Below are 12,759 nucleotides of genomic sequence, written 5' to 3' on the forward strand. Positions count from 1 at the left end.
ACCCCCACCCCACCATGACAGTCTGATGCACACACTCACACACACACTGCAAACTGGGAGAAGACGGAGAGACAGCGAGGATGCTGCTGGGAGGACAGGAGCCGCAACCCACATAGGTTGCTAACTGCACAGCTACCGTGCTGGGCTTGTATGGACACCAGGGCGGCGCTCTCTCTCTCTCACACCTCCTCTCTGTTCGCACATGGAATGGACTGGGGGGCTCTCGAGGTCCCTGCTCTGTCTCTAATCTCATGTGCTGACCTTCTGGTGGTGCTGCGGTAGGTGTCAGAGGTGCCCTTGACTGCTCTGACTGCAATGGGGAGAGTTCTGCCCTCCTGCCCCCCTCAGCCTCGGATGGATAAAAAAAAGGAGTTTCATCAACTGTCCTGCTGTGGTTTCGCACTTTTACATTCAGGCATTTTAGACTTGATTTGACCCACTGTCACACGCCCCCCCCCCAACTGCAAACCCCTGTTTTTCTTGATATTTTTAAACCCCTCCCCGGTTCAGGTAATGTACCCTACTCAAAGGTACAACAGCTGTTCACTGCTCGGGATTCAAACTTGCGGCTCTCTGTCTCTAAGATACCCTGCATGTTATTCTCCACCAGCCGTAATGCTAGATGACCTAAAGCGATCTTCCTTTCTGTGAGTGATTGGGAGGGGGGGGGTCCTCTTACTGGGGGGGGGGGCTTGGATCCCGTCACATGGGTTTGGTAGCAATATGCAAACACTGTAGTGTTTCTGTTTACACGACTCATCATACGGATGTAGTTTCATGTTTATGCAGAGCTGATGCACGGTATGTTAGTCCAAAAATTAAAGATGCGCATCATGATAGGGCACTGTAAGAAGAGGTACATTTTTTTTCCTGGGATTTAAGAGAATGATTTGTTTCTTAATATTAGTGATGTGAAATTGGAGGTAAGCTGTATGTGTTTGTGATGATTCAGGGGTGTGATTTGTGCGTGGGGCTGCTGTCAGACTGCAAATTCAATGTGTTTTTATGAAAGTGATGAGAGATGCTGCCTCAGATGTACACAGGGTAGTAACTGGATGTTTTCAGGCCTTTTCCTCTGTGAGGGCGTTTATCCCACTTAAACCACTGGATCATCTGGACACGTTGAAGTTAGCTGTGCGTCTGGGCAACAAGGACTAGGCCCCGTGATGTCCCATAATTCCTTGCTGCTGTAGGAACCCCGCCCACTTTGCATTCTTGAGATGCAGGTGGATCCTAGGTGTGATCTGATGGGTTTTTATTAATTACTCCAAATGAGCTGGACTCCTGAACTCCATGAAGGGAAACAGTTTTGTTTAGAAAAGGAAACTGGAATAAACATTTTTTTTCAGCAAATGCCTTATTACATCTTGAATATTTGTACATCTTGGTGTGTCTCTCTGAAACTGCGAGTTGTGATTCCAGTAGCGCTAAATGCTAGACTGACATACATACTGGGTACTTGCTGCAGTAGAGGAGTAATGTGGAGTACTCACTGTGGTAGAGGAGTTGTATGGGGTATTCACCATAGTAGAGGAATCATATGGGGTGCTCACTGCAGTAGAGGAGTAATATGGGGTACTCACTGTGGTAAAGGAATTATTTGCGGTACTCACTGTAATAGAGCAGGTATATGGGGTACTCACTGTGGTAGAGGAAGTACTCTAGTAGAGGAGGCACATAGGGTACTTGCTGAGGTAGAGGAGGTATATGGGATACTCACTGTAGTAGAGGAGGTATATGGGGTACTCACTGTAGTAAAGGAGGTATATGGGGTACTCGCTGTAGTAAAGGAGGTATATGGGGTACTCGCTGTGGTAGAAGAGTTAAAAAATGTACTCACTGTAATAGAGGAGTCAAATGGAATATTGCAGTTGAGGAATTACATGGGGTACTTGCTGGGGTAGAGCAGTTACATGGGGTATTCGCTGTGGTAGAGCAGCTATTCAGAGTACTTGCTATGGTAGCTAAATGAAATGACATAGGCACTCCAGCAGAGGGAGCTCTGGCTCTTGTTTTCCTGCAGTGCTGGGAATGAGAATCCCAAAGCAGGGTGGCTACTTGGGAAATATAAGCTTAGCAAGGTCAGAGGGGTAGAGTCATCCTCTATGTCTGGCGGTTGAGCGGGACGCTATTCTGCTTACTGGTCATTTACCAGTCACTCTAGTTTCCCAGCCCCCAGGGAGGCCAGTGGGATGACCACGGCTCAGCGGTCTGGTCTGACTGAAGAAGACTTCCTTGAGGGGGGGTGAAATTGCAGTGTTCCTATGCATGTCCTCAAAGATCAATTACTGGCTGAAACTGAGGTGTTGAATGACAGTAAGCAGGTGAAGATGAAAGGGATCCTTTACCCTGGAGCTAGGATTCCATTCATTCATTCATTATCACTTGAAGTACTGGCCTGGTGTAGAGCATTAGTGTACAGTACCTGACCGGTATCATCTCATGTAACTCCAAGCTGACTGCAGTCCATAACCCCCCGCCCCCTCAATTTATGAGGGACATTGTAATGTGCGTTTGTCCCCCAGAACACATTATATTAATATTCATATATCTCAAGTTGTGGATTGCTGACTATTGACGCAGATTCCCCACGCTAAACCCACCGCTGTGATTTTGGGGAAAGGGGAGAGTCAGTCTAAGAAATGCGGCGGACTCGTGGTGCGGACAGGGAGGGGGGTGGGGGGTTCGACGGGCTCGCTCTGCGGGTACGTTTGAAGGGACAGCAAATTAAAGAGTGTAGCGATTCACCGCAAGCAGATCACCGATAAATAACTTCCACGAGAGAGTAGTGCAATTCTGCCAAATCCTCCACAATACCAAGAAACGTCAAGTCAGTATAGTAAAAGTGACAACAATTTTCCCCCGACCGGTCATTGCGCAAGATTGGCACCGATATATTATTTGCGTGTTTATACTTGTTTGTTTGTGTTTGGCGCTGTCTGCGGCTGCTGAGCTCCGGGAGCAGGGGCAAACTCCCGCAAAGCTGTACGAGGGCTCTGATCCATCCCGGTCCGGCCCCCCAACACCTGTTAGTCAAATTCACTGACTGTAGAAGCAAAGGCGAGGTGGAAAAAGTGAAATGAGAGGTTTGATGTTTTCCCACTTGACTGGATGGCCTATTAATAGCAGTTTGTGTACGTATTTCTTGTTTTCTGGCGGCGTGCTGCTCAGCGAGGCGGTGAATCCCCTCAGCCCAACTGAGGACACGTTTTATTCCCAAGGCGTCGGTGCTGGTGGACCGGGATGCTTTCCTGGGAATCAGTACACCGATGAGCTACTTTTGAAGGGATTAGGGAGAGCCGTTAAACCTTAAAGCGTAAAAGTCTAAACTTAAAGCCATGTGCTGAGACAGTTTAATGGTATTTTAAGCGTTGCTAAACGTATCAGTGTACAGGTTTGTGTTGTAGCACTGAAGGTGTGCAGCCTTTCTACCTGTTTAGAAAGGTTCTAACTGAAGTTTGATTGTAGGGTCTTATTTCCGAACCCCTTTCCCGGCTTTAGTGTTAATATTAAGGACGATAGTTCCCATGAAGGAATACGCGGCGTAGGTACATTTTTAGAAGCCACGTTCTTTATTGTAACCCAGTAAAAGTCTCGATTCCTTTCATCCGTCCGTGCGCCATCCCCGAAGCCCGGCTCCTTCGCTGGAGATCGCCGTAACCCCGGGTCCAGACGGTTCTAAAAGCGGCCTCTGTAATTATGTAAATGTAATGTTTGTATTTATAGGCTGCGGTCGCGGGCTACTGGCAGCACCGCTCGCGCAGCTGGGATACATCGGAGCGTACATTATAATGAGGACCCGGGGTGGGGGTGGGGGTGGGAGCATCTTAAAGGCACTTTCATGGTCTGCATGGGGTTTCAAAGCAAAACGAGACCACGGCGCACTTCGCACGGACGATCCCGCGCACCTCTTCTGGGAAAGGTCTTTACTGTCAGATAGGGGGAAAAAAAACACACACTGCAAGTTCACCCTGTGTCAATTGTTTAATATTTACAATAAATACACTATACAGTATCCAAAGTATGTACACAACATTTCAGGAATTAAAAAAATATTTTACAAGTCGTATATTCCTGCTCCGATAGTGTAAATTGGGACTAAATACAGGCAGGTGTCAATACATCTTTACCAACGTTAAGCTCTGCATGGTGTCTTCGGCTTCCTGGATATACAAACGGGAAGCACGGAATAAAGCACATCGAGGCAAAAAGGCAGTTCCTGGAGTTTGTCGACATCTCGGTCCTCAGCCCTAACACACCATTAATCATATGAAAGGCACTACGGTGAAGTCTGCTTAAATAGTTACCACAGAGATTAGGACCAGCCTGTTAGTTTGATGTTTGCCCCAGAACAAACACTATATAATAAATGTACAGTATTTAAGATGTATTCTAAACGTAGTACCCGCTACAGTATTTTTTAAAAATACAAATGTTTATTTACTTTAAAAAGCCATTAAATGGAAGCGATTGTCCTTCGATATCCAGTATCTTCCCGGCACTGACTGACTTGCGCAGAGTCTCCAGAGCAGCGGCACCTCACATGTGCCGCTTCATATGAAGGGCCAGGTGGTCGGATCGGGAGAAAGCCCGCTCGCACAGGTGGCACTGGAAGGGCCGGTGGCCCGTGTGCTTGCGGAAGTGGCGGGTCAGCTCGTCCGATCGGGCAAACTTCCAGCCGCATCCCTCCCAGCTGCAGTGGTATGGTTTCTCACCTGAAATCAGAGAGCCCTCATTTAGGTTTATGTCCTACAGATCACGACGGACCAGGGCATTAATTAAATGAATTATATACATCGCCCATTTGAACATTATTTCAAATACAGCAGGGGTTATTTACCTGTGTGGGTCCGGTGGTGTGCCTTCAAGTGTGAACTCTTCGTGTAGGTTTTCCCGCAGCCGGCGAACGTGCAGGTGTGAGCCGCGGTCCGCTTCCTTGGCCACGATCGGCGCCCCCTCTTCGGCTTCGGGTCCATCAACTCCAGCGGGGACGACGGCGGAGTGAGCAGCATTCTGGGAGCCGCGGACTGCACGCAGAGGCCGTCGTCGTACAAGCCGAACTGGTGCGCACTCTGGAAGGCGAGCGGCATCGGATGCGGAGGCTGCGGGTGCGCGTGGGGGAATCCCGCGGTTGCGTGGTAGCTCTGAGGGAACCCCATGGTGCTCCGCATCTGGTTCTGACACCTAGAGCTCATGTGGTCGTCCGGGCTGAGCGGAGGGGTTATACTACCGGCCGTCTGTGGCGAGTTGGCCAGCCTGGGCTGCTCCACCGACATGCTGCAAGCATTGCTGCCCTCCTGTTTGATCTTGGAGCAGGTCTGAGGCACCATGCCCATCACTGGTCCGTAGTCCTCCATCGGAGGCTCCACTTTCAGTCCGTCAAAGTCCTGCCTCGGGAAGGCGTGGTGGTTGATGTAAAACCTGCCCTGGACGACAGGGCCGTTTGACACGCAGTAACCGCTGCCAGCATCGGATCTCATAAGTTCCTCCATGAGGGTGGAAGAGTAGGGCGGAGGGGGGCCGCTGGGTTCGGGCACGGTGTACTGACCCTGCACCATACCGGGCTGGTACAGGCTGCCAGCCTCCGAGAGCACCGGGTATTCAGCGCCGGCCGCAAGTGCCGACATGTCCGGGGCCGCCGTGTTGGTGAGGATAAAGTCCAAATCCAGGTAATTGCTCAGGTCCTCTTCGTCTTTTCTGATAAAGAAGTTATCCGCGGTTTGTGACCCGTCCAGCGCTGGGATGCCGGATTTACTCATGTCGCACTTCCACCTCTGCAAGAAGAGACACATTGGCCTTTGCGCTACATACACACCAATATAAATGGCACTTGGTGCAAACAATAGTAAATGCACAACCTAATTACTTAAGTGATGTAAAGTAGAAAGACCCTCCTTTCATAGGCTGCAGCCCCACATCTCAGCACCGGTTTGGGTTAGATCGATACTTACGTCTTCCCAAGCTTTATCCTTCTGGTACGCAAATGTTGAAATCGATGGCAACATTGCCCCGCTTAAAGCCATATCCAGACTTTCTCCAAGACAAAAACCGGTGTTTCTTACAGGAAAAAAAATAAACCATAAAATGATCCTTTTGCAAGCTGTAGCCTATAAACACGCACTGGCTCGTGCGCTCCTTATCCACCTTGCCCGTCTCCAGAAGCAGTAGTAATCTGCACACTTAAATCCTCGCCTCTTATGAAATAGTTTTTCTAACTCCTAGTGGGGCTCCTACCTTATAAATATTGCTGTTCAAACGCTGGACCAATTGAGCAGTGCGGAGGAAGCGCGTTCAGGATGAGCGTAGCGAGGTCTGTCCCTAAATTTAGCTGAGGTATAAAAGGGCAAATCGCAAGTAGCGCACCGAAAATCGGCTGAGAAGCGTCTCGATCGGTCGCTTCAGCTCAAAGTTGAAACCGCCGCCTACCCCTCGGGCTACAGTACGAGTCTCCCTTCAAGCCGAAACTAGCGTGCCTTTTAAACCGGGAGCGCAGTTTGACGATGCTTTGAAGCGACACATGCGCAGATACAGACGCGGGATGGGGGGGGGGGGGCACAGTCCGGGTTGGAGCGACTCCGGCTGAACTAGTGTAACAGCGGATGACGCTTAAGCTCAGCCCCACTCGTCAGGAGAAGAGAAAAATTACGATCAATAGTCAAATGAACTCGAAACAAAGTTCAAAAATAAATCTTCAGAAAGCATTGCTGTTAAGTGAATCGTGTACTTAAAACGGTTAAGCTATCGAAAGGTTGCAAGGCGTGGAAACGGATTAAATAACTTGCGTGTAAAGCGAGTGTTTTTCTGACAGTTGCAAGAATTCGTTAGGTTTCGTCCTGACGTCGAGGGAGGGGGGGGGGTCCATTTCTAGTCACGGCAACGTTTATCATTGTAATACTTTTACATTGTAACCTGGATTTGCTCCAACTCAATTGCCTCCCAGCTGTACTTGTGCCAAACGCCGTGATTTATATAGGCTTTAGCGCATTTTCTCACAAAAACTTAACACCAAATCAAACATTTCTGTGAAACGTATCTAAACATCAAGGAAGCCAGTTATGTAGACCTGCATATAGCCCATTTCCCCCCAGCTCCATCGTTTATATTATGAACCAGTTTGTCTCCTCTGCAGTGGTACCCGGAGTCCTTTCAGAGTTTTAAATAATCTCTAAACGTCGGCTCATTACGCACTGGGGTTTATTTCCATGATCCATTGAGATGGAAATTAGGTGGACATTTTATCCGGTATCGGGCCCATTAGAGAGTTTCGTTGACGTGCCTCTTTGGGTGGTTTTCAATGAGGCGCAGAGCTGCGGGACCCGGTGCGTCTTTGCGCGTATTCGTACAAACCCACTCTTAAGTGAAGACCGAAATTAACCCGCGTACATTTACTAACGCTAGTTGGTGCTGTTTTGCGGGTGTATAAAGTAGCCTTTGCCGAAAAACAGAAGTGGCCAAAATGAAGTGTTTGCAAACAAGACGTGAAAGGACATACATGATTTCATCATTTTAAAAATAGTGGATTATCTGTACATCTCGTACATCTTTTCCTGTTGAGCAAAGCAGTTAGGTATTGTACTGCTGCATCTTGCTAGTTGAAATCAATTGAAAACAGCAGGCCAAATGCTAGTCTATTCTGAGCATGATTTTTTTGGGATATTTAAAACAAAGCTGTTGTGACGTGGCACTTGATAACCGCTTCCACAGTAACGCAGTGTGTCTCTGGATGTTTTCTGATGCCTGTCCGATGGCCCCTGACTTTGGGCTTCGCTAATGGCGCCTCTGCACAGCCTTGCTGATGCTGTTCCGTTCGTGCAGCTGGTATCAGACCATGCATAAACCCTGCAGCACCTTAGACAGAAAATCATAAAATGTATTGGACGTTGTTTAAATGCTGCTTAATTGGCTACTTGACACATTACAAGGAGATTCCTCGAAACAGCATCAAACGCACAGCGTTAATGCAATCTTAACACTGATCTCTGAAATCTTTAGGATTTTATCTTGTCCAGGACATAACGTAGAGTTTTATTCACGTGCAGATCTACTCTCACAGTATTTACACAGACCTTTCACTCTTTCCCAGGTCTATACTCTGTCTCCATTGTGTCTCACGCATCCTGGATAATGGCCGTGGCAGATTGGACAGCAGCTTCCGGAGGGGGGGGGGGGGTGTTTTAGGAAGAGCTGGTTATCAGCCGGTCATCTGGAATTCCGAGCCGGCCCCTGCTGGGATCTGGGGTTTGGGGAAACTCGTCAGTAGCTAAAAGCGTGCACCTTGGCCCCGTGTCAGGTCTACAGTAAGGTCCGATTCTGCTGATCCGCTGTTCCCCAGAAGCATTAGTTGTGAGAACGGCGTCTTTTTCCATGTGTCAAAGGGATTACACAACGCTTTGCCGGGCAGTTTGGCAATCTACCGTACTATTGCAATAATTTTAAAAACAAAGAAATTAATGTTAAGAGCCAACTGCGGCTGTTGGAAAGGGTTTTACGCAACGCGGAGTAATGTTAGTCTTTGTTCTGTCCCGTGTAAGTGAATAAAGGCGGCTTCCAGTGAATAAAACATTAAAGTTCAAGTGAAAAGGCAGGCAGGTGAGCGGCGTTTGGCGAAACGTGTCATCTGTGCGGCAGGACGTGTCCTCACCTGCACCAGTGACACTGTATGGCATGGAATTCCTGTGTCTCACGGGATGAGCGTCCTTGCAGCCACGTGACTAGCCTATAGGGGGCGAACACATGACCCGCAACCCCCCCAAGTCTTGCCTGATATCAGGGTTATATCTTTAGGGTTGTGGTTAGACTGGAGTGGTTTGGAAGTCCATGGTTTCCAGCAAAAGCATCTCGTGGATTTGCAGGTCTCGTGCGGCCTGGTGGCCCTGTGTTGTGACGTCACTGCGGCCTTCACCCGCCGCTCGGAGCTGGCTGCCATCTACACGCCACCTGAAAATACACCAGCAGTGATTTAGGTCAAAGATTAATAGCCCCATAAAGGCATTAACCCCATATAGATCTGCAGCAACAACAGTGTTAGTTTCGGCATTGTAAGCCGCCGTGTTGCCATGACGATCTGGCTAAACACGTAGCATGCGCCGCTATCTGCAAGACTTTTATGTGGTTTTGAAATGGGGCAAACTTTTAACTGTTATGTTTCAGGTCTGTTTCAGAGGGGAGAGGCCTGGAGATAGGTAACCTCGAAGGACACACCTGCTTTACAGATTTCGTACCAGATTTCAGCTGAAAAAAAATGAAATTTGGGGGATTTATGACTCAGAAATGGGTTAGAGCATTCTGCAGTCAAAGGAATGAAATCTGTGCTTTGGAATCGTATTATGTCAGGATGGGCGACAAACTGAACCGGCGTCTCGCTGTCCGGTGGACTGTGGTGACATATACTTGGATTTACTGGTCAGAGGGAGTCACAGCGAGTCTGTGTTTGAGCATCGCGGCGCCCCCTCTCCTCCTGTGACTGCGGCACTGGCCTTCTGAGGGATGGGGGGCCTCTGTGTGGCCCTTTTATACGCCGGTTATTTTAAGCCCCCTCTCCGTGGCCTTCCTGTCAGGAAGTCGACATAACTGGCTTTCCTGCACAGTGATAGCGCTCACCCCTCCTTCCCCCCCCCCCCCAGCCAGTGGGAAAAAAAATGGCAGAAACAAAGAGGGAAAGAGGGAGAGCCGGGGTCTGAGAAAATGTGGTGGAACGTGGTGGAACGTGGTGGAACGCTGACTGTCTCAGACTGGCCTCTCTGCCACAGGACAGCGCATACAGCTGGATGGGTTCCGGTGACAGAAGTGTGAACCTCAGGTCCTACAGCCCTAATCCCCCCATAACCGTGTCCCACCGACACCAAGACAACTTGCTGCATGCTGTTCTGCATGAGACATGTTTCATTGTGGCCCGTAAGCAGCAGCCGCCAGCCCAGAATCACTCCCCGCTCACGGCAGTGTGCTGATCGTAGCGCAGAGCTCTGTCAGTCACACTGGGAATTGTGGCAGATTTTTGAGAATGTGAACAGGTGTGTCGCATTGACGCCTGCAGACATACCAGAGAAAGGGCCGCGTCTCCTTATAAGCGCTGTGCGTGTCTGCTGGGCGACGGCGTGCCTGGCCTCACTCCCAGTAGCTCTCCTGCGTAAGGAGAACGAAAAGCTTTGTTTCATTTAACGAGTTTGGGCTATTAGGGTTTCATAACGGCCCGGCTGACGTTGGAAAGCGGGGCCTCTGCACGACCTTTGGCGGCCTGGATGGACCCCGGACCCCCCAGCCTCTGGCACATGGCCGCCCTTCCACCTGTGAAGGCGGAGCCTAAACCTCACCGTGTCTGAAGCGTCTGAAACACGCTGGGGGTCTTGTGTCCGGGAGGAGACCGCTTCAGGTATGGTGACACGCTGACACCCCTCCCTGGCCCCCCTGCCAGTCTGTATGTCTGCAGCCATGTCGGCGCCATCCAGGGTGACGGGGTGACAGGGTGGTGGAGTGACGGAGTGACAGGGTGACAGGGTGACGGAGTGACAGGGTGACGGAGTGACAGGGTGACAGGGTGACAGAGTGACAGGGTGATGGAGTGACGGAGTGACAGGGTGACGGAGTGACAGGGTGATGGAGTGACGGAGTGACAGGGTGACAGGGTGACGGAGTGACAGGGTGACAGGGTGACGGGGTGACAGGGTGACGGGGTGACAGGGTGCCTTCTTAGCAGTAGCAGAATCAGCCACGGCTGCTTTGTAGCACATCATGGTGCAACGTAAACCGAGACGGCGGCCTGACCTGTGTGGCCCCTCCCCCCTCAATTCCTGCCCTGGGGGGCCATGCGGAGTGAAGGGGAAGGTTACAGGAATGCATCTCTATGCTGAGGTATGTACATACACTCTCAGTCTACACACCAAAATCAGTAGCATAGTCTCTATCCGTCCGTCCATCCATCCATCCATCTTCGGCGGACGGTGTGAGGTCCTGCTCCTCAGGGTCCCGGAGGTGCTGTCACCTGTCACCTGTCACCTGTCACCTGTCACCTGTCACCTGTCGCGTTCTCAGCTCCATTTGAATCACATGCCGTTTACTCTCTGGACTCGAGGCTCCTCCCCCTCCAGTCCCGGGACAGGAGTGCCTTATATGGGCGTGAAGACGGACCGGCGAGGGCAGAATCCTACGGTAATATCAGTTTGGCGCCTTGCGCAGGGCAGGGCCAACGTTCCCTCGGTTTCTAACGCCCTTTTACTAATTCTGAGGTTTTGTTTACGCCACATGGCTGTAAGGTGGTGGATGGAAGGTGCCAGAATATGGAGAGAATCCGGGGCGGCGGCTGGGGGGTTTTGGCCGCGCGTGTCAGCCGCAGAGCTACTCCACTGAGCTTGTTTTTTCACTCTGAGTGCACCCCCACCCCACCCACCCCACGGCGGCTTCCCCCCCCCCCCCCCCCCGCGATTTGCGCTTTGATATCACTGGGCTGCACCTCAGTCGTCCAGATTGGTTTCAATGTAACGAACGTGGAGCCGCGGGGACAGGAAGTGTGGGTTAGTCTGACCGCAGGGAGCTTCCGCGGCCTCACGCTTCTCCCGCTGGTACTCAGGCCCCCGCTGTACCTCGAGGAAAAGCTGCCCTCCTGGGAGCAGGCCTGCCAGGTAGAGGGGGACGGCGCCAGCGCCTGGCTGCCACGCGGCCACGCTCCTCCTGCCCCAGATGGGTAGTGGGCACAGCCCGCGGGCTGCAGTGATGCCACCGGATGGGCCCTTTTAAACGGCTCCCACGGTGCCGACATGCGACTGCAGGGGGCGCCCCAGAGCATGAGGTTCAGGTCTGACTGACTGAGGTTATCAGGTTGACTCACCATTCAACCTCCTCAAATCACCGTAGGAGCCCTGGAAGACGCCCCTTATCAGTTTGTGTCACCAAGCTTCCCCCGTTGTTATTCCGCTCTGCGCGCCCGCTGCCACGTGCTTCTCTCAATCACACCTGCTGCCTGAAGACCCTCCAGCTGAGCTTCCTGCCCCCGGCTCTGAGATGTTAATTAAAGTAAACGGCGTGATGAGCGGCCTAAAGGTCACCCAGTTACTCGTTGTGCCGGTTGTGCTTTAGGATATCATGGTGAATCCCCCCCTCCCCAGGCGCCCCCAGGATACGCTTGCCTCTCATGCGAATTCCCACCTGGCTCGTTGCGTTTGCAGTCAGTCTCGTACAGGTGTCAGGTGCTGCGCTAACCCCCCCCCCCCCGCCATCCCTGGGGCACAGAAGCACAGGTGTCAGGGATTACGGAGACCTGGGAGGCCCTTAGGGGCTCTGCCGCTCCCTGAAAACAGGACCCCCCCCTGCAGACAGTGCCGCCCTATTGGTGAGTTGGGCCTCGTCATGGGCACCCCCACCCTCGGCGGTCGGTTAAACCGTCTGTCTCAGAAAGTCGCCGTCGCATGCGACCTCAGTGCACCGACTTCGGTTATTACCTCCAATTAAAGCACATCCAGGAGTTTGACACCTCTGAGTGCGTTGCAAGGCGTAAGAAAAGCAGCATGAGCCGGGGTGCGGCTGCTTCTGGGAGGAGCGTCGTCGCTGGGCTCGTGCAGTAACCGCTTCCTGCACGCGCCTGGCGGTCGGAGCCTTCCCACCAGAGCCGAAAGCGCCGTGCTCAGCCCCTTTCACTGTCTAACTGCAGTTTCTCCTTGAATGAACAACCTTGTCACTTCAGGAAAGCTACAAAAACCACATGTCAACGTTAACTGGTGTGTTTTTAGCGTTTTGGGGGGGGGGGGGGGGAGGTTCAGTGAGAACGTT

General features: G+C 51.4%; 1 protein-coding gene and 1 long non-coding RNA gene across 4 annotated transcripts in view; one reads left to right on the forward strand and one right to left on the reverse strand.

Moving 5' to 3' along the window:
• Positions 1 to 4,040, forward strand: LOC140581463 (uncharacterized). The gene is made up of 2 exons (XR_011984537.1): positions 1 to 1,733; positions 1,794 to 4,040. It is a non-coding gene; the product is annotated as an uncharacterized lncRNA (long non-coding RNA).
• The window catches only part of klf2b (Kruppel like factor 2b), a 27,013-nt gene continuing 18,223 nt past the window's right edge, over positions 3,970 to 12,759 (reverse strand). For 2 of the 3 annotated variants that reach the window (XM_072704130.1, XM_072704129.1), the window contains 4 exons: positions 10,040 to 10,122; positions 5,952 to 8,937; positions 4,841 to 5,774; positions 3,970 to 4,715 (listed from right to left, as the gene is read on the reverse strand). In XM_072704130.1, coding sequence (XP_072560231.1) covers positions 4,540 to 4,715; positions 4,841 to 5,774; positions 5,952 to 6,023 — 1,182 coding nt within the window. In that variant the 5' untranslated portion in view covers positions 6,024 to 8,937; positions 10,040 to 10,122 and the 3' untranslated portion in view covers positions 3,970 to 4,539. The remainder of the gene's footprint in view (positions 4,716 to 4,840; positions 5,775 to 5,951; positions 8,938 to 10,039; positions 10,123 to 12,759) is intronic. The other variant, XM_072704131.1, reaches the window with a different exon arrangement.

This window comes from Paramormyrops kingsleyae, chromosome 21 (genome assembly GCF_048594095.1).
Source record: "Paramormyrops kingsleyae isolate MSU_618 chromosome 21, PKINGS_0.4, whole genome shotgun sequence".
NCBI classification, from domain to species: domain Eukaryota; kingdom Metazoa; phylum Chordata; class Actinopteri; order Osteoglossiformes; family Mormyridae; genus Paramormyrops; species Paramormyrops kingsleyae.